Genomic DNA, 23,402 nt, shown 5'->3' with positions numbered 1-23,402 from the left:
TTCTAACCCAATTATACCAATTTGTGCCGCATGTCTGGTACATCAAAGTCAATGGTATGTACCGCAGTGCCTGTTAAAAATTTCATACATAAAAGATCCCTCGGAAGAACTACAAGAACAACTTTTAGTTACCTACCGGTCCAACCGGAGGATAATATCGGCCTTATGTCCGTCCATCTGTTCTTCCGTCTGTCCGTGTATCCGTCCGTCTGTCCGTGTGCCCCATATATAGTCTTCCAGACCTGTTTTCGCATTGCCTCGAGATATTTCAGAGTTGACGTTTTATGTATAGCTTTATCATGTCGGGTTATAGATCAAGTTTTATGTATAGCTTTATCATGTGGGGTTATAGATCAAGTTTTATGTATAGCTTTATCATGTCGGGTTATAGATCAAGTTTGACTTTCATGGAGATTTGCTAATTTTGACAGAGTTACAGCCCTTGGACTTAGGAAATAGGAAAATGTGTTGTTTAGTAGTAGGGGACATACATTGCTCTGGATGTAGTCTCAGAATGGTTTCTCACGTACAGACATAACCGATATCATAGATCTGCCTTGGAACCCTAGATACAACGTGGCGGCATTCTCTCTCTCTCTCTCTCTCTCTCTCTCTCTCTCTCTCTCTCTCTCTCTCTCTCTCTCTCTCTCTCTCTCTCTCTCTCGCTTGTTCGCTTGTTAGTTTTGCACAGATCCTTGTTTTAAGGATTATTATTTGGAATAAGAAATAAATTCGTAAGCTCAGTGATAGTCAAGGAGTTATTTTTAAATACGACAATTGGTTTGTTACCAGCAGTGCAAATGGTTTAGCTGTAATGAGGCTTGGTATTCATACACCGTGTTTTCCTTGTGACAAAAGTGGAGCGCGATCATTTTGGGTAATTTTCAAACAGTTAATTTTGTGTAAAATTGAACAGCAAAACCTTTAATCAAATGAGGGTTTTTGTAAGGTTTGGTGAATAAAGTTTCCATAAATATATGTGTGATATCCGCCAACTCTCGCTTGGGTGTGGTTTGTATGGGTGTGAACATTGTCAAACATGTACCCAAAATCATGCAGTTTGGACACATTATGATGAAAGTAACAAAAACATTTAACTGGAAATATTTAAATTGAGCCCTCTTTATCATTATGACCCTTTTTGTAATTTCCTTGAGACTAAAAATACCTGTATGTTTCTTTATTTTTAATCCATACGTGGGCATTTAGGATGCCAGTGGCTAGCATGCATAAATCTAGGATGCCAGTGGCTAGCATGCATAAATCTAGGTTGCCAGTGGCTAGCATGCATAAATCTAGGATGCCAGTGGCTAGCATGCATAAATCTCAGCTGAAGATTCACAAATAATTGTGGTCTTCTACAATATCAAGGAAGACGTCCTCTTTATCACGTGACGGCGGAAATGAACGACTCCTGTCGTCTGCTTGGTGTCCCCTGACTCGCGCCATCTGCCGAGCTGTAATCGATGTTGTCGTTTCAGACGTGTGCGGCCCACTACCAGCACCACTGTCGTGCCCCTGTCATGGTATGGCGACGGCGGGCAAGAGGGTGAGAGAGACACCTTATCAGGACTTCTCTCGCATCAAGAAGGGCGCGCTCACCAGGAGGGCGGCCAGGGGCTTCACAGCATTCGAGGACCTGTTCACGGACCCCTCCTTCCCGCCCGACTGGTCCTCCCTGACCTACGTCTACAGCGGGGACGACAAGTATGAGAGGACAGTCTTCAGACGGCCGCCGGTAAGTGTTTACGTTTTAAATAATTCATTATAAAGTTATTTTCATGCTTATAGCCGATTGACGTTGAAGTCGCTGTTCCTGGTAGCCTACACATTTCAGCTATCTGCAGGCTCTTGGAAACCTGGTGGGGAGGGGGGGGGGGGCTAGCACAGCTCCCCCTCCACTAGACGATGAACATGTACGTTGTTTTGCCCTACTCTGTATAAATAAAAATTTAAAATATTATGGTTTGTGCCCTCCTTCCCCTCCCCTAGAGGTTGTGTAAGCTACTCCAGATATCGTTCCTATGAGCCTGATCTTGACTGAGTCCAGGGCCCGTGCTTATATAACTTCTAGTCCAGACTCAATATCTAATGACGTCACACGCATGCAATTTGTATGGTGTTGCCATGGCATTAGTGTTTCAGACTCTATTAGAGTCTCAAGTGTATACTCTAAACGTTTTGTAAGCAGTTTTTTGACAGTTGGTTAATCGTCATGCTAGGGTCAGGCTGTCAACAGTCACGACGAATCGTTTATATGCACCATCCCACAGACAGGATAGCACATACCACGGCCATTCGTGGTGCACTGGCTGGAACGTGAAATAGCAATGGGCCTGCTGACTGGGATCGATCCCTAACAGTCCATGCAACAATGATTAATAAATCCAGTGGTGTGTTTCAACAGACAAAACACGTTTTGAGTCATGCGATGGTATATATCGGCTGATTGAGAAACAAGCCTCAATGTCAACTGTTAAAGCTAAATAATGGAAAACGCAGGCAAACATCAGACCTCGACGTGAACAGAAATTGAAGCGAGTGACTAATTGCTCCCCCTAAATTAGATAAAGGGGAGACTTTAAGATATTACAATAGTGATACCCAATAAATCCACACATGAAGGGAGCGAGAATTAATCTCCTTGAGACAATCTAGGGAGTGCTGGGGAGCCCTTAAACGACGAGTTCTCTAACATGAATATTTCGCACAATTTAAACGAAATGTTAACATCAATACACAGTAAACTGGTCGAGTGCAAAATTTAAATGTGCTGCATGCCATAGTTTTTCTGTCATTCATTTTCAACTTTTTTTTTCTTTTCGTTTTTAAATCACCGGATATATTTTAAAGATGCAATCTCGAGTTTATTTGTATTATTTAACAACTAGATGTTACTGGATAGTTTAAATAGGGTATGGTGGCAATGGGCGATTATGCCCCCCCCCCCCCCCCCCCTGCAAATACGACCGTCGTTGTAGATGGCCAGTATTCATTAGCAGAAACTATATACACGGTCAAAGTAGCCTATGTATATAGCCATTTCTATGTCACGTCACAAAGATGGCGGCGTCCAGAGAGGTTGTATTTATGGAATTAATTTCTGTGCGCAATATTTAGCAAGATGTGTCTATGGTAGTCGACTGCAACTAAGCGCAAAAGGTCCTTGCGAAAGTGTGTTTTGTTTAACGACACCACTAGAACACATTGATTTATTAATCATCGTCTCTTGGATTTCAAACATATAGTCATTTTGACACATTTTTAGAAAGGAAACCCGATATATTTTTTTCAATTAGTAGCAACTCCCAAGGATCTTTTTATGCATCATCTCACAGACAGGATAGCACGTACCATGGCCTTTGATATATCAGTCGTGGTGTACTGACTGGAAGGAGAAATAGCCCAGTGGGCCCATGGACAGAGATCGACCCTAGACCGACCGCGCACCTGATGAGCGCTTTACCACTGGTAGCACTAAACCAAATAATTTCCGGCTGGGTCAAAGTTCTAGGTGCACCGAACTTTTGTTAGAGAAATTAACACCATAAGTCCTGTGATTGGTTATAAATGTGTGTGTTGGTTGTAAAAAAAAAAAGAGTTTCATCTGGGCTAAAAATGTATGCAATTTTATTTCATCTAGTACCACTGTGTTAAGTAGCCTTGTGCTTGGAATATGTATTGGGTACCGGTAAAAAAAAGTACTCAAATTGTGTGCGAAACCAGGGACGTTGTAAAAACATCTGGTTATACCGAAAATGAGCCATGAAAGGTACCATTTTCTACAGTTAATACTTTGAGGTAGGGGGTGTAGTACTGATATTTATGGATCATAGTTTGGTTGATATATTGCATATAGTGTTTTTAAACACAAACGTTAACATGGTCGCCTATGGGATTTTATTTGGTATAGTCATACCCACTGGGCTACGTCCCGCTCAAGCTGGCAGTCAATAGTAGCAGGCAGATAAAAGCGATCAGAACGATCGGAAACTGTTAAAAAAGACTTCCGTATTAAATTACAGATTTAGATTTCCTTTACTACCGGAAGTAGAGCTCGACGAACGACCGTTCATAGCGTGCACGAGCTGGTCACTGGGCTCCTGACAACTACATATTAGAACAGAACACGACCAGCTGGGAAATGGAATAGCTTCTTTCAATTAGGTCCCTGGTGTTGTATGCTGGTTTTTAAATGACTGCTAGTTTGTCTCCAACACGTACGAAATTACCGTAAACGGAGCCGATGCCGCCGCCTCTTGTTTATTTGGGTCAAGTGTCGCAGTAATCATATGTATGTGGCAGTCGTCGACGATTCAGATTAATAGGCTGCGATCAACCAAAAGAAGAGACTTCCGTGTCAAAGTAGAAGGAGCACGGTTAAATATTTCCGGAGTAAAAACAGCTGCGGCTCTGATTGGTTGTAAAATGCGACAATGATTATATGATTATTTGGGTAAATACTGTTATCCACTGCTAATAAATAATTAGACTTACTTGTTATGTATTTGTTATGTACAGTTGTTAAGTGCTATACTCAAGTTGGAACCAGTGCATGGTCTCCCAAAAATGGAACTGCGATTTTCAGCAAAATGAGCGTTGCTAATAAAAGCATTAAACAAATCCCTAAATAAATATACGTGACAGCCCTGTCCACATTTTCTTGCAGATAGATTAAAGGTTGGTGCACTGCCTGGGTATGTTGTACCATCCTTATGTTAGCTTTATTAGCAAACGTTAACATTATCTCAAACAGGAATTGATTTAGTACATTGGAACCAATAATAACGGGGTGGTGTGTGTGTGTGTGTGTGTGTGTGTGTGTGTGTGTGTGTGTGTGTGTGTGTGTGTGTGTGTGTGTGTGTCTCAGACATTGTTTGTGTTATTTAACGACACCACTAGAGAACATTTATTTATCATCAGCTATTGACTGAGAGAGAGAGAGAGCCCACTACCCGGCTACTCCTATCGATAAAGAGCAAGAGATCTTTTATGTGCACTTTCCCAAAGGCAGGAAATCATATACCTCTTTCCTCTTATACATTTAATATAACCTATTTAATTTGTGTCCGAGTATTGAACATTAGCGTAATCTATTTATGGGTGATGTAAAAACAAATTCAAGTAACCCATTTCAATTTCGCTTAACCGGACATGACCACGTTAAATGATGTTAAATGACTTTAAATGATGTTAAAGTTTGTTTTATTTAACGACGCCACTAGAGCACATTGATTTTTTATCTTATCATCGGCTATTGGACGTCAAATATATGGTCATTCTGACACTGTTTTTAGAGGAAACCCGCTGTCGCCACATAGGCTACTCTTTTTACGACAGGCAGCAAGGGATCTTTTATTTGCGCTTCCCACAGGCAGGATAGCACAAACCATGGCCTTTGTTGAACCAGTTATGGATCACTGGTCGGTGCAAGTGGTTTACACCTACCCATTGAGCCTTGCGGAGCACTCACTCAGGGTTTGGAGTCGGTATCTCGATTAAAAATCCCATGCCTCGACTGGGATACCTAACAGCCTGTAGACCGATGGCCTGCCACGACGCCACCGAGGCCGGTTTAAATGATGTTAAATGCGAACGAAGAATGGGTTATGCCAAACCGGTCATGCGCGAACGAACTATCGTTCTCGCAATTTTCCACGGTGTCTGTAAGTCGTTTAAAAGCAAACACCGTCCATATAAATCATATTATATGAATAGGCCCTACAGATTTCCACGGTGTCTGTAAGTCGTTAATCAACATATTTTTTTCTTCTTTTATTTTCTGTCATCGTCGTCGTCTCTCTCTCTCTCTCTCTCTCTCTCTCTCTCTCTCTCTCTCTCTCTCTCTCTCTCTGCTTTTAGGCCTACTTGCTTTTTTCTTTGCTTTATTTTTTTCTTGCTTTCTTTTTCGATTTCTTGCTCTTTTTTTCTCTTTTCTTTTCTGCCTTTTTTTTCTTTTTTCTTCTTTCTTTTTGTTTTCATTTTCTTTCTTTTAATTGCGTTGTTTTATTAGTTATTTTTACGCATGCGCCGTGAGTTTATTTCTCGATAGTTGTCGGATTTGATCATCTCCTCAAAATGGCCATTGTGCAGTAAATATAGGAATCGCCGAGTTCTTGTCGAAGATGTTTACTTTTATGCGCTTTGTTACTATAAATACTTATCGGTTGCTAGGCAACATCTGTTGGCGCTGGGCGATATAGCATGGCACAGACGTCTATACCCACAGGTCTAATGGCCGCCAGCGGCTTATTATCACACGCGTATTTGGTACTTTTAGGGTAGTCCATAAAATGGGGGCAGGGGCAGACATTGTAGTAAAGGGGGGTGGGGGTTAGATTGTGGCGAGAAACGTTTTTAGTGGTGGGTGGAGTCATGCTCCCCCGGAAAATATATGGAATAAAAAACCCCGAAATAAACCCCCTGTATTTTCGGCTGAGGGATGACACACACGCACGCACGCACACACGCACGCACGCACACACACACAAGCAATAACCCCGATCAAACACAGGCCGATATGAAAATCAAATCGTGTTCTGGCGACATGACATCTTCCTCAGCTAGAACATGGAAAAACAAGTCATGTATCTGAAACTCACAGTACACGACAATACACCGGACACGGCTGTGTTTCAAACACATTGTATGTACCTGCGACCCTTTTTGTGCTGTGTGACGTGTTCATTGACATTAGCAGCGGAAAGGAGTGGGTGTTGAGCGGCAGTTAGTCTATTTCTGAATCGACGTCTTGCTTTGTAGGCACACATTGCAAACACATCGAAGTTGCATAATAGTAAAAACTTTTTCTTTTTTGTTTTTGTATTAAAATAAAAACATTATACCTTGATCAACAAGTCCATAAAAAATTATATCCAACTATTTTCATTTCATACGAGAACAAAATTGATTTTATTAGAAGAGTTAAAGTTTTCTTTTCTAATAATAAAAAAAATCGTTTTGTTTAACGGCACCGCTACAGTACATTGACTAATTTATTATCGACTATTGGATGTCAAACATTTTGGTAAATCTGATATCTAGCCGATTGTGCGACGCAAGCACTTCAAGCGAGCATTCAACCACCTCATTTTGTTTAACAATACCAGTAGATTACTTATAGTACTATTCTAATACTGAGGGTAAATAATTATCAAATGTTTCACACCCAGTAGCCGATGATATGAGAGAGAGAGAGAGAGAGAGAGAGAGAGAGAGAGAGAGAGAGAGAGAGAGAGAGAGAGAGAGAGAGAGAGAGAGAGAGAGACAGACAGACAGACAGACAGACAGACATATACAGTGACTAAATAGTAACATTTTATCTAGAATACCAAGTGTTATTTCTTTCTCTCAGTGTATATTTATTAAATTTGGTCTAGAATACCAAGTGTTATTTCATTCTCTCGGTGTATATCAGTTAAATTTGGTCTAGAATACCAAGTGTTATTTCTTTCTCTCGGTGTATATCAGTTAAATTTGGTCTAGAATACCAAGTGTTATTTCTTTCTCTCGGTGTATATCAGTTAAATTTGGTCTAGAATACCAAGTGTTATTTCTTTCTCTCAGTATATCAGTTAAATTTGGTCTAGAATACCAAGTGTTATTTCATTCTCTCAGTGTATATCAGTTAAATTTGGTCTAGAATACCAAGTGTTATTTCATTCTCTCAGTATATCAGTTAAATTTGGTCTAGAATACCAAGTGTTATTTCATTCTCTCGGTGTATATCAGTTAAATTTGGTCTAGAATACCAAGTGTTATTTCTTTCTCGCGGTGTATATCAGTTAAATTTGGTCTAGAATACCAAGTGTTATTTCTTTCTCTCAGTATATCAGTTAAATTTGGTCTAGAATACCAAGTGTTATTTCATTCTCTCAGTGTATATCAGTTAAATTTGGTCTAGAATACCAAGTGTTATTTCATTCTCTCAGTATATCAGTTAAATTTGGTCTAGAAAACCAAGTGTTATTTCATTCTCTCGGTGTATATCAGTTAAATTTGGTCTAGAATACCAAGTGTTATTTCATTCTCTCAGTGTATATCAGTTAAATTTGGTCTAGAATACCAAGTGTTATTTCATTCTCTCAGTGTATATCAGTTAAATTTGGTCTAGAATACCAAGTGTTATTTCGTTATCTCAGTGTATATCAGTTAAATTTGGTCTAGAATACCAAGTGTTATTTCGTTATCTCAGTGTATATCAGTTAAATTTGGTCTAGAATACCAAGTGTTATTTCTTGCTCTCTGTGTATATCAGTTAAATTTTGACTGCTAACTTTTGATAAAATTACTTTCTAGTAGAATTGGCATTTCAAACATATCGTTATCTCACCCTCTTCCCCCGTAATCGTGTCTGGAACACTCCTTAATCAGCCATTCGCTAGAAAACGATGACGTCAGATGCCTTATTTTAGCTTGAGGGTACTTGAATCAAATGGCAGTACTTACGTCGCATGCTAGTTTATAACTAATCCGTCACTGGATATCGATAAACAAACGACCACTTCACGATTTCCCTCGATATACTAACAGTAGTTTAAAAGCAACGTTTCCGTAAGGTAGTTAGTTAACTGATATTAAACTGTCTGCGATCATCGTGAAGGTTATCAATATAGACTGGAAGCGGCGCGTGCGTGCTGTTGAACTGCTGCGCCTGATACATCTGCGGCTTGCGTTTTGGGCATATATACCATATACGATTATCTGAATGTGGTTGGCCGCGTGCGTTATGAAGACGTGTCATCCAGTCTAGACGTGGGCATTTAATGTTGCAATTTTGCTTTCAACTGAGGGGTTGGAAACAAAACAGTATGATCGGTCATGAGTCCTAGTCCATACCGTCCCATCCCAGCTCCCAATAATTATGTTGAAAAATTTAGCATCCGCAGTTGATACGATCGATCTGGTTTTTGTATGCTTTACATAATCGCAATAAAAGCATATACATGTAGATGTACACACACACACACACACACACACACACATATATATATATATATATATATATATATATATATATATATATATATATATATATATATATATATACTGACACAATGAAAACGCAAAACAGATATTTTTCAATATTTTGTTGTGATTAATGAAAAATATATTTATTGGACTTAAAATAACATTTTATGAGAGGAAGCCATTGATTGGTACTTTTGTCTGGGTTTTAATCCTGGTTTTGTTCTCATTACACATACAATAGCAGAAACACACAAAATAGTGTGAAATGCGTTCACTACATGCTCAATCATGCTGCATGCAATGCACGTGAGATGCTAGTATGTGGACACATAAAAGTCACATAACGGTGTCATATTCCTCGTCACATTAAGAATGCCACGAGAAGAAGAAAGGGAGCGAGCGTTGGGCATGGTTCAAGGGGGGACTTCGCAAAGCCAAGTTGCTGGGATCTTCAGAGTCCACCCATCAACTATTGGACGACTTGTTGAACGTCAGCAACAGACCGGGAGTGTCCGTGATCGACTTCGACCTGGCCCCGTGCTTATAAACCTTAAAGTCTAGACTTTAATAAAGTCCAGACTTTAACGTCATGGCATCGCCATTCAAATAGCATTACGTTAAAGTCTGGACTTTATTAAAGTCTAGACTTTAAGTTTTATAAGCACGGGCCCTGGTCAACCCCACGCCAAGATCGTCAGATTCGACGACACCACCTCCGTGACCGGTTCAGAACTGCGACGATGGCAGCAAGCAACACGATAGGACGTCATGGAAGGCCTATCCATCCGATGACGTTCATCCGTCTACTCAGAACGGCTGGACAACGTGCTGCGAGACTACAGTTTGCTCTCCAGAATGGTAATCATCCACCAGCCTTTTACCGGAGCATTGTTTTCTCAAATGAGTCCCGTTTCTCTGTCTCCTTTGCCGACGGAAGAGCACGTGTGTACATGATTCCATGAACGGTGAGCTGACGGATTTGTGAGGGAACGTGATCGGTTTGGCGGCGGTTGTCTGATGGTATGGGGGGGGCAATCAACTGTGATTTCAGGAGTGTTCTCATCATTGTCCACGATGCCCTTACACCTCAGCGTTATGTTGACGTTATTCTAAGACCAGTTCTCCAGCCACTTTTGCGCCGTCACCGAAGACCAGGAGGTCCCCTTCTGTTAAAACAAGACAATGCCCTTCCACATACTGCACGGATTACCCAGGCATTCCTGAACTTTTCGATTACGAATGCAACTTGATTACTGATGATAACTAGCCATGTTTCTATGTGAATGTATCTCATGAATACCAGTCATTAATGTCATATCACATTATCCATCAATTCATTGATAGTTTGTCGTTATTTGCAATGAAAAGTTGTTTTTGCGTTTTCATTGTGTGTCAGTATATATATATATATATATATCACATATATACATACATACATACATATTGTATATATATTCGCATAAACGTAGGCATAGTCAACGTTTGTACTGAAACATAAAAACGCAACCCTCAGAGAAGCACGTGCATCATGAAGTTCTGTAACTGTGCATGCCGAACCCTCCGTTGGTGGGGCATAAAAGGCCATATCAGCAGTGATTACAACAGACCGCATAAAGACGCTGTAGGTAACGCAATAATGCCAATATTGACGTCAGCTCAACGCAATAATGCCATTGGGGGATTGCAAGCAGAGGCAACTCAACAAGCTGTGACAAGGCACTTTGGCGTCTCCAGACAGACCATCTCTGCTTTATGGGCACGGTACAACACCACTCAAAGTGTTAATGACAGGCCAAGATCAGGTCGTCCCAGAATAAGCACCGTCGCTCAAGATCGATACATCCGGGTGTGTCATCTTTGAAATCGAACCATAACAGCAACAACCACATCAACACAAATCCCTGGACTACGCAGAATTTCTGACCAGACAGTTCGTAATCGGCTGAAGGAGGCAGGAATGTTCCCTAGAAGACCAGTGCGACGTAACGTTTTGACCCCACGTCACTTAGCTGATCGTCTGCAGTGGTGCCAGGAGAGTGTGAGATGGACACGTCCCAGGTGGAGGACTGTTTTGTTCTCAGATGAGTCTCGTTTTCTCCTGTTACGTGCTGATGGACGCACACGTGTCTTCTCTAATGTCGATGGGAACGTTATGCTCCAAACTGTGTGCAACAACAACTGTCATGACAGTTGGTAGTCTGACTCTCACCTTCCATTCAACAACAAAATCATTAATGACTGCTACCACCATTACCCTTACCATCATTCTCATCAAAATGTGGTGGTGGTGATATCGTACTCATGATGATGATGATGATGATGATGATGATGGTAGTTATTATTATTATTAATATTAATATTAATATTAATATTAATATTATTGTATTATTATTATTATTATTATTATTATTATTGTATTATTATCATTATTATTATTATTATTATTGTATTACTTTTTAAATTATTATTATTATTATTGTTGTTGTTGTTATCGGTATTGTTATCGATATTCGCTGCGTAAAACTGCGTCTGGCTGTTAATAACAGACCGCGATGTTCGTGTAATCCTTCGGAAGGGTATTACTGTCACGTGAGCGTATTACTGTCACGTGAGCGTATTACTGTCACGTGAGGATATTACAGGCACGTTAGGGTATTACTGTCACGTGAGGGTATTACTGCCACGTGAGGGTTTTACTGTCACGTGAGCGTATTACTGCTACCTGTCACGAGAGGGTATTACTGTCACGTGAAGATATTAGTCACGAGAGGGTATTACTGTCACGTGAGGGTGAGGGTATTACTGTCACGAGAGGGTATTACTGTCACGTGAGGGTATTACTGTCACGCAAAGGTATTACTGCCATGCGAGGGTGAGGGTATTACTGTCACGCGAGGGTATTACTGCCACGCGATGGTATTATGTCACGTAAGGTATTACTGTCACGCGAGGATATTACTGTGACGCAATGGTATTACTGCCACCTGAGGGTATTACTGCCACGTGAGGGTATTACTGCCACGCGAGGGTATTACTGCCACGTGAGGGTATTACTTTCATGTAAGCCGCTGTCAATACATATCGTTTGTCGCTGGGTATCACGGAAACTGTGGATTTTCTAATTACTTCGAAACAAAGGGATTAATCGCAGTGGCAGTATCTAAGACTTTCATGTAAGCCGCTGTCAATACATATCGTTGGTCGCCGGGTATCACGGAAACTGTGGATTTTCTAATTACATGGAAACTGTGGATTTTCTAATTACATGGAAACAAAGGGATTAAACGCAGTGGCAGTATCTAAGACTTTCATGTAAGCCAGTAGTTGCGAAGGCTCGCTAAAACAGACCAGCGCCACACACATTTTCTGTTAAACCAAACACTGGCTGTGTATGTCAGGGATTAACTTCTGGCAAACGTTGGCAAATAATCGTGTAGTCTTGGCTCGGGTCCGTGTGTGTGTGTGTGTGTGTGTGTGTGTGTGTGTGTGTGCGTGCGTGTGTGCCTGTGTGTGAGTGTGTGTGAGTGTGGTCTGTGTCTGTGTGTGTGTGTGTGTGTGTGTGTCTATGTGTGTGTCTGTGCGTGTATGTGTATGTGTGTGTCTGTGTGTGTGTGTGTGTGTGTGTGTGTGTGTGTGTGTGTTTGTGTCTGTGTGTGTCTGTGTCTGTGTGTGTGTACCGGCCTCGGTGGCGTCGTGGCAGGCCATCGGTCTACATGCTGGTAGGTACTGGGTTCGGATCCCAGTCGAGGCATGGGATTTTTAATTCAGATACCGACTCCAAACCCTGAGTGAGTGCTCCGCAAGGCTCATTGGGTAGGTGTAAACCACTTGCACCGACCAGTGATCCATAACTGGTTCAACAAAGGCCATGGTTTGTGCTATCCTGCCTGTGGGAAGCGCAAATAAAAGATCCCTTGCTGTCTGTCGTAAAAGAGTAGCCTATGTGCCGACAGCGGGTTTCCTCTCCAAATCTGTGTGGTCCTTAACCATATGTCTGACGCCATATAACCGTAAATAAAATGTGTTGAGTGCGTCGTTAAATAAAACATTTCTTTCTTTATGTGTCTGTGTGTGCGTCTGTGTCCCTGTGTGTGTCTGTGTGTGTGTCTGTGTCTGTGTGTGTCTGTGTCTGTGTATGTGTGTGCGTATGTGTGTGTATGTGTGTGTGTGTATATGTGTGTGTCTGTATGTGTTTGTGTGTGTGTGTGTGTATGTCTGTCTGTGTGTGTGTCTATATGTGTGTGTGTGTCTGTCTGTCTGTCTGTGTATGTGTGTGTGTGTGTGTGTGCGTCTGTGTGTGTGTGTGTGTGTGTTTTGTGTGTGTGTCTGTATATGTGTGTGTGTGTGTGTGTATGTGTGTGTGTTTGTGTGTGTGTGTGCATTTGTGTGTGTGTGTGTGTGTGTGTCTGTCTGTGTGTGTGTCTATAAGTGTGTGTGTATGTCTGTCTCTGTGTGTGTGTGTGTGTGTGTGTGTGTGTGTGTGTGCGTGCGCGCGATGAAGAGGTTGTATTTTGTGTGCATGATTCTATATTAAAGTGTTCTACACCCCCAGAACGTCAAGACTACGTGAGATTGTAACCTCCATGTTTAGTACATTATCTCTCCACATCATTTGTATTATCAAAGTTAATAAACACTAAGAACAGTTCGCTATTTCACGAGGGAACGGTCACAGATAAAGAGTTGTTTAAAAAACGTATCTAACGTGCGAAATTCGGTCTCATTAGGTTTCATTGGTCGGTTTGAAGTTCACGCCTCGGTAGCCAATCAGATGTCTTTAAAACGATCCACCCCCCCCCCCCCCCCCCCGACCCCACCCCCACCCCCTCCCTACCCCCAACACATATCTGATACACATTGTTGCTGTTGGACATGTGCGGATGGGTCCCGGAGCAATTTTCTAAAAAAAATGCCAATGGGTTGCTAATTGAAAAGACAAATGAAATCGTTGAGTGTTGAAAGTGCCATGTGACATTATGTTATTCCGTTTTCTTGCAGGTAAATCAAATATCAAATGTCAAACGTTGTACGTCTGCTGCCTGGGCGTGTTCACACACTGATTGTATAGGTTTTCTTACAAAAGCCCGTCGGTGGGCCCAGTGCACCACGACTGGTATATATATATTTGTCTACCTATATATTTATAGGTCTACCTATATATATATATATATATATATATATATGTCTACCTATATATATTTGTATGTATATATATATATATTTGTCTACCTATATATTTGTATGTCTACCTATATATATATATATTATCTATATATATATATATATATATATATATATATATATATATATATATATATGTATTTGTATATGTTGAGGGAGAGAGAGGGACGAAGAGGGGAGACAGAGTGAGTGAAAGAAAGATATCTAGAGAAAATTAGTGAAAGAGAGAGAGAGAGAGAGAGAGAGAGAGAGGGGGGGGGGGGGGAGAAGTCGACGTAGTAGCCTTACGCCTACCCATTGAATCATTAAATTCGCTCTGGATAGGAGCCGGGATGTGAACCATCTGCCTACCAGCCTCAAGACTGGTGGCTAAATCACGACACCACGGAGGTCGGTGAACATGACAGTAATTGCCTCATTTGGCGCGCATGTTGACGGCGTATTGATCTGCGTGACACACATGTACGGAGATATCACGACCTGCACTATTTTCATCTCGCCGATAAGCGCCAACAGCAGGGAGCGTCATTACGGCGACAGAATAGAGGTTACTAGATAATCCTCGAGATCACCACGGGGCGCGTGGTCAGGAGGCCGAGCGCTTGCCAACAATTCAACTGGTATCAACGTCGTCCATCACATCAAAGTTTGTTTTGTTTAACGACACCATTAGTGCATATTGATTTATTGATCATCAGCCATACACACGCACACAACACAGACAGAGAGACACACACACACACACACTGACACACAGACAGAGAGACACACACACAGACACACAAACAGAGACACACACACACACACACACACACACACAGAGACAGAGACGCACACACACACACAGACACACACACACAGAGACACACACAACACACACACACACAGAGACAGAGAGAGACACACACACATACACACACACAGACACACACATATGATCAACACACACACACACACACACACACACACACACAGACACACACACACACACAGACACAACACACACAGAGACAACATACGCACACAGACACAACACACACACACAACACACACACACACTTTATAAAATACCCACCTTAAAACTCTGGATGGGAGCAGGTACCGAGAGAAGAACCCAGTACCCAGTACCACACACACACACATATACACACACATACAGACACACACACACACACACAGACACACACATACACACACACACACACACACACAGCCAGACAGACACAACACAAACACAACACACACGCACACACAGACACACACACACACACACACACACACACACACACACAGAGAGAGAGACACAACACACACACACACAGACACAGACACAACACAAACACACAACACACACACAAGAGACACACATACAAAAAAAAAGTAAAGTTTGTTTTATTTAACGACGCCACTAGAGCACATTGATTTTTTATCTTATCATTGGCTATTGGACGTCAAACATATGGTCATTCTGACACTATTTTTTAGAGGAAACCCGCTGTCGCCACATAGGCTACTCTTTTACGACAGGCAGCAAGGGATCTTTTATTTGCGCTTCCCACAGGCAGGATAGCACAAACCATGGCCTTTGTTGAACCAGTTATGGATCACTGGTCGGTGCAAATGGTTTACACCTACCCATTGAGCCTTGCGGAACACTCACTCAGGGTTTGGAGTCTGTATCTGGATTAAAAATCCCATGTCTCGACTGGGATCCGAACCCAGTACCTACCAGCCTGTAGACCGATGGTCTAACCACGACACCACCGAGGCCGGTTTGACTGGCATGGCGTCATATCTATCCTCCTGTACACACGAAGAGAGCGCGCCTCGTGACTACATATTGACTGGCATGGCGCCATATCTATCCTCTACACACGAAGATAGCGCGCCGCTGACTACATATTGACTGGCATGGCGTCATATCTATCCTCCTGTACACACGAAGATAGCGCGCCTCTGACTACATACTGACTGGCATGGCGTCATATCTATCCTGTACACACGAAGAGAGCGCGCCTCGTGACTACATATTGACTGGCATGGCGTCATATCTATCCTCTACACACGAAGATAGTGCGCCTCTAACTGCATATTGACTGGCATGGCGTCATATCTATCCTCCTGTACACACGAAGATAGCGCGCCTCTGACTACATATTGACTGGCATGGCGTCATATCTATCCTGTACACACGAAGAGAGCGCGCCTCGTGACTACATATTGACTGGCATGGCGCCATATCTATCCTCTACACACGAAGATAGCGCGCCGCTGACTACATATTGACTGGCATGGCGTCATATCTATCCTCCTGTACACACGAAGATAGCGCGCCTCTGACTACATACTGACTGGCATGGCGTCATATCTATCCTGTACACACGAAGAGAGCGCGCCTCGTGACTACATATTGACTGGCATGGCGTCATATCTATCCTCTACACACGAAGATAGTGCGCCTCTAACTGCATATTGACTGGCATGGCGTCATATCTATCCTCCTGTACACACGAAGATAGCGCGCCTCTGACTACATATTGACTGGCATGGCGTCATATCTATCCTCTACACACGAAGATAGTGCGCCTCTAACTGCATATTGACTGGCATGGCGTCATATCTATCCTCCTGTACACTCGAAGATAGCGCGCCTCTGACTACATATTGACTGGCATGGCGTCATATCTATCCTGTACACACGAAGAGAGCGCGCCTCGTGACTACATATTGACTGGCATGGCGCCATATCTATCCTCTACACACGAAGATAGCGCGCCGCTGACTACATATTGACTGGCATGGCGTCATATCTATCCTCCTGTACACACGAAGATAGCGCGCCTCTGACTACATACTGACTGGCATGGCGTCATATCTATCCTGTACACACGAAGAGAGCGCGCCTCGTGACTACATATTGACTGGCATGGCGTCATATCTATCCTCTACACACGAAGATAGTGCGCCTCTAACTGCATATTGACTGGCATGGCGTCATATCTATCCTCCTGTACACACGAAGATAGCGCGCCTCTGACTACATATTGACTGGCATGGCGTCATATCTATCCTGTACACACGAAGAGAGCGCGCCTCGTGACTACATATTGACTGGCATGGCGCCATATCTATCCTCTACACACGAAGATAGCGCGCCGCTGACTACATATTGACTGGCATGGCGTCATATCTATCCTCCTGTACACACGAAGGTAGCGCGCCTCTGACTACATACTGACTGGCATGGCGTCATATCTATCCTGTACACACGAAGAGAGCGCGCCTCGTGACTACATATTGACTGGCATGGCGTCATATCTATCCTCTACACACGAAGATAGTGCGCCTCTAACTGCATATTGACTGGCATGGCGTCATATCTATCCTCCTGTACACACGAAGATAGCGCGCCTCTGACTACATATTGACTGGCATGGCGTCATATCTATCCTCTACACACGAAGATAGTGCGCCTCTAACTGCATATTGACTGGCATGGCGTCATATCTATCCTCCTGTACACTCGAAGATAGCGCGCCTCTGACTACATATTGACTGGCATGGCGTCATATCTATCCTGTACACACGAAGAGAGCGCGCCTCGTGACTACATATTGACTGGCATGGCGCCATATCTATCCTCTACACACGAAGATAGCGCGCCGCTGACTACATATTGACTGGCATGGCGTCATATCTATCCTCCTGTACACACGAAGATAGCGCGCCTCTGACTACATACTGACTGGCATGGCGTCATATCTATCCTGTACACACGAAGAGAGCGCGCCTCGTGACTACATATTGACTGGCATGGCGTCATATCTATCCTCTACACACGAAGATAGTGCGCCTCTAACTGCATATTGACTGGCATGGCGTCATATCTGTCCTGTACACACGAAGAGAGCGCGCCTCGTGACTACATATTGACTGGCATAGCGTCATATCTATCCACTACACACGAAGATAGCACGCCTCTATCATATTGACTGGCACTACACACGAAGATAGCACGCCTCTGACTACATATTGACTGGCATGGCGTCATATCTATCCTGTACACACGAAGATAGCGCGCCTCTGACTACATATTGACTGGCATGGCGTCATATCTATCCTGTACACACGAAGAGAGCGCGCCTCGTGACTACATATTGACTGGCATGGCGTCATATCTATCCTCTACACACGAAGATAGCGCGCCTCTGACTACATATTGACTGGCATGGCGTCATATCTATCCACCTGTACACGCGAAGAGACGGAAGAGTGCGCATCTCGTGGGCGTAGGTCGCATGATCGAATCCCACAGATGATTCACTTTCTAATTGCTTTGTCTTCGTCTCAACCTGTGCCACATGAGCTGTCCAGTTTGTGGAAAGACTATGTGTCAAAATTACCAAGTGTTTGATATCAAAACAGCCGATGATTAATTAATCAATTTGCTCTAGTAGTGTCGTTATACATACACAGTTGTTTAGGGGTCCAAATGCCCCGCCCCTTCCCTCTACGGCTTGGTTATGTCTTCCCTATCACTGCCACCCCCACCCCAGAACCCTTGGATTCGGTATCTGGATTTAAAAATCCCATATCTCGACTGGGATCCGAACCCAGTACCTACCAGCCTGTAGACCGATGACCTAACCAGGACGCCACTGAGGCCGGTACACACATACACAGACACACACACACAGATATACACACACACACTCGCACACAACACACACAACACAACACACATACACAGACACACACATGACACACTACACACACACACAACACACACATATACACTCACACACAGCGACACACACATACACATACACACACATACACACAACGCACACACATACATACACAACACATACACACAACACACACAAACACACACACACACAACACACACATATACACACAACACACACACACAACACACAAACACACACACAACACACAGATACTCACACAACACACACACAACACACAACACACACACAAACACAATAACACACACAACACAACACACACACACACACTCACATATACATATACATATACATACACAGTCACAGTCACACACACATACACATACACACATACACACACACACACACACACCTAAAAATTTATGCAGGGGGTGGGGGTGGGGGGGGGGGGTAATCATGCTCCCCTGGAAAGTATACCAAGTTTGTTTTGCGGGAATTGGGGTGGGTTCGACCCCAAACAACCCCCTCCCTGGACACGGGCCTGAATTAACGATATGTCATTTGCTTTACTGAACTACCGGGGCGAAATTTAATACAATACACTCTTTATTGCAACCATTGTATGTGTACACTGGTTAAGGGAACAGATTCCCATTTAATAAAAGAAATAGAAAGCAAACGTATGAACTATTATAACAACAGTAAACAACAGAGATTTAATATACATTCAGCCACACGGGCCGCAGACACGTTCGCCAGACTGGTGTTTGCGCATCACATTAAACCAAACCACCGTATCGGGTACCAGTGGAATAGTTAGCGATTTACCGTTTCGCCACCAGTCGGCACCGTCACGGCGTATGTTAATGAGGGACGCGGCCATGACGGCTCATTTATAGTGCACCTGTCAGCTCTTTATTACTGCTTTTATAGGACTTCATTAACACGGCTTGATTAAATTAATGCTATAAAAACTGGCTCTCGCTTACAAATATAACAGGGCCGGAATTGACATTTTCTTTAGGGTGAGGTGAGAGTGAGAGTCCAGTGGCGGGTTCAGACGTTAGTAATTCATAATAATTTTTTAAAATAATAATAATTAAAAAACAACAACACCATAAATATTTTAAAGGGTTCAGTTTTATAATTACAAATGGCATATATTTCGCTATTTTTTTTTTAAATGATGGGCCGGTGAGATTGTGGCTTTAAGACTATAGTTGTGTTTGTGTTTTACAAATTACAATAGTAAAATATGTTAAATGATGGGGAGGGGTGATTGTGGCTTAATGACTGTAGTTATGATTGTTATTGTGTTTTACAAATTACATTAGTAAAATATGTTAAATGATTGCTAGGTGAGATTTGGTTTTTAAAACTAGTTGTGTTTGTTTGTGATATATATTAAATACATTAAATGATGTTAGCTGAGTTTGTGGCTTTAAGACTAGGTAGGATTGTGTTTTGTACTAATACTGAAATATATAAAAATGATTTGAGGCGAGATTAGGTCTTTAAAACTAAATATATTTTTATTTTAAATTAATAAAGGAATAAAATATTTTATTTAACAACACACTCAACACATTTTATTTACGGTCATTATGGCGTCAGACATATGGTTAAGGACCACACAGATATTGAGAGAGGAAACCCGCTGTCGCCACTTCATGGGCTACTCTTTTCGGTTAGCAGACAGGGTAGTACATATCACGGCCTTTAATATACCAGTCGTGGTACACTGGTTGGAACGAGAAAGATCCCAATGGGCCCACCGACGGGGGTCGATCCAAGACCGACCGCTTTACCACTGGGCTACGTCCCGCCCCTTAACTGAATAGAAGACGATAAACAGTATGGAGGCGACAATGGGTCTTTAACACTGGAATTGGGTTGATTTTTGTGGGGGGTTTTAGAATTTTTCAGTCTGATTTGACGCCAAATTATAAAATGATATATTTTGCAGGAAGTGCAAAACAACCCAGTGTTTATCGGTGTGGGCGGAATCCCCGACGAACCGTTTCCATGGAGACACTGGCGCCAGAGGGCGTGGTTCCAAGCCGCGATCAGCATACTCTCAATGAATGTCCGCTTCCTCGACAAGTTTGTTCCGGGCTATAGGAATCATGAGCAGAATTTCGGCGAGGATTACATAGGTGGGCGTTCGCCATTGGTTGTTTGTCCATTGGTTAAGACGTTATTACATAGGTGGGTGTTTGCCATTGGTTGTTTTGTCCGTGATTGCTTGTCGATTGTTTAAGACGTTATTTGTTACGCCCCTGTTCATCAATTTCAGGAAAAATTTGAAAATTGGCCCATGCCATTTTGCACGTTTTTATTGATTGGTTAATATGAGATGTGTGTTATTATGTTACGCCCATGCTCATTGGTGTATAATGAGACATTTGAGGAAGAAGTTGTAAATTGGCCCATGACCTTTTGGTACGTTTTTATTGATTGGTTAATATGAGATGTGTGTTACTATGTTACGCCCCTGCTCATTGGTGCATAATAAGACATTTGAGGAAGAAATTGTTAATTGGCCCATGACCTTATGGTACGTTTTTATTGATTGGTTAATATGAGATGTGTGTTACTATGTTACGCCCCTGCTCATTGGTGCATAATAAGACATTTGAGGAAGAAATTGTAAATTGGCCCATGACCTTTTGCTACGTTTTTGTTGATTGGTTAATATGAGATGTGTGTTACTATGTTACGCCCCTGCTCATTGGTGCATAATAAGACATTTGAGGAAGAAGTTGTAAATTGGCCCATGACCTTTTGCTACGTTTTTGTTGATTGGTTAATATGAGATGTGTGTTACTATGTTACGCCCCTGCTCATTGGTGCATAATAAGACATTTGAGGAAGAAGTTGTAAATTGGCCCATGACCTTTTGCTAGGTTTTTATTGATTGGTTAATATGAGATGTGTGATACTATGTTACGCCCCTGCTCATTGGTGCATAATAAGACATTTGAGGAAGAAGTTGTAAATTGGCCCATGACCTTTTGGTACGTTTTTATTAATTGGTTAATATGAGATGTGTGTTACTATGTTACGCCCCTGCTCATTGGTGCATAATAAGACATTTGAGAAAGAAGTTGTAAATTGGCCCATGACCTTTTGCTACGTTTTTATTGATTGGTTAAGACGTTTGTTAACTTGTTACGACCTTGCTCATTAGTGCATATGCTATTTCAAGCGTAATTTGAAAATGGGCACGCCAGGATGATTTCGTTTACATCTTTTACATTAATTACAAAAAGGAAACAAGATGAAGGGCCGTACTCAGCAATAGGAGGAGGGTGGGTTAGCGTAACGGGGTTGTTGTCCAGTTCTTTTTGTTTAACTGGAGTAGATTCAATCTTATTATAACCCGTAATACCCCCCCCCCCCACCCCCCCCCCACCCCCCACCCTTCCACCTCCTTAGTTATTTTAAGCTAGGTACTCCCTAGCTCGAGTGTCCTCTAGCGGTATTTTATTGTATGTGCTCATAACGCTAGAGATTACTGTGTGTAATACTTCGGCGATCGTCGACGATCAAATGGTAGCCAGCTACTGTATTTGAAATACGCATTTCCCCCTAAATCTGACGCCACAGACCTTTAGTTCGATCATTCCCGAGTCAAGCGTGCGTGATACGACCACTAAACATTAGCGCGACAGTCGAGTGTGCGTGATACGACCACTAGACATTAACTCGACAGTCGAGCGTGCGTGATACGACCACTAGACATTAGCGCGACAGTCGAGTCACGTGTCAACATTTTGTCCTACGTCAGCACAGCAATAATGGAGTTTCACGTTGGGGCGTCGGGTTTCTTCGTCTAGTGACCGATTATCAACATGTAAGTATAATGTCATGATTCGACTCGGGAATGATCGAACTAAAGGTCCGTAGCGTCAGATTTAGGGGGGAAATGCGTATTTCAGACACCGATCCCTGGAAAGGCGTTGTACCATACCTCTATGGATATAAATGTGTTTTGGAGATATGAGACGACCCCTCAATCAAAACAGTTAAATTTGTTCAAAAATTGCGAAATCTCACGTGATCTCTTATTGGGAAATTCCACACTTGTGATAAGCCGATAAAACCGAGATCGGTAGGAGCCCGTCAAAAGTGTCCCACTTTCGAAATGCTGGCTTTGTTTCTGACCTGGATAAGCCAGCGTAGTGAAACCAATGCGGAGTGCGACGTCATATATGCACCAAACGGATACTGCCGCTTTAAACGTACATGTTGTTAAAGAGAACCAACGCTACACGGAGAAACCCAACGCCCCCTATACGTCACCACTGGAAAGTATAGCGCTGGTTCTTTTTGCAATAGGGCGTCTGGTTTCTCCGTGTAGCGTTGGTTCTGGTTAACAACATATACGTTTAATGTCATGACTGGACTTGAGAATAATCAAACTAAAGCTTTGTGACACCTATTTTGTTACTGGTCAATAATTTGTTTAATTTCAGGGTACTGGGATTTAGATTAAAACAATAATATCGTTTTAGGAAACATTTTCGGGGTTCCTTAAAG

The 23,402-nt window shown here is 42.4% G+C and overlaps 1 protein-coding gene across 1 annotated transcript in view; it reads left to right on the top strand.

Annotated features, from left to right (window-relative positions):
• The window catches only part of LOC121378117, a 68,757-nt gene that overhangs the window by 6,276 nt on the left and 39,079 nt on the right, over nucleotides 1–23,402 (top strand). The window contains exons 2-3 of the mRNA XM_041506218.1: nucleotides 1,482–1,738; nucleotides 20,827–21,016. Of these exons, the coding sequence (XP_041362152.1) occupies nucleotides 1,482–1,738; nucleotides 20,827–21,016 (447 nt within the window). The remainder of the gene's footprint in view (nucleotides 1–1,481; nucleotides 1,739–20,826; nucleotides 21,017–23,402) is intronic.

The sequence above is a fragment of the Gigantopelta aegis genome, chromosome 7 (genome assembly GCF_016097555.1).
Source record: "Gigantopelta aegis isolate Gae_Host chromosome 7, Gae_host_genome, whole genome shotgun sequence".
NCBI lineage: Eukaryota > Metazoa > Mollusca > Gastropoda > Neomphalida > Peltospiridae > Gigantopelta > Gigantopelta aegis.
The sequence above is the reverse complement of the archived record's forward strand: the minus strand, read 5'-3'. Positions and strand labels throughout refer to the sequence as shown.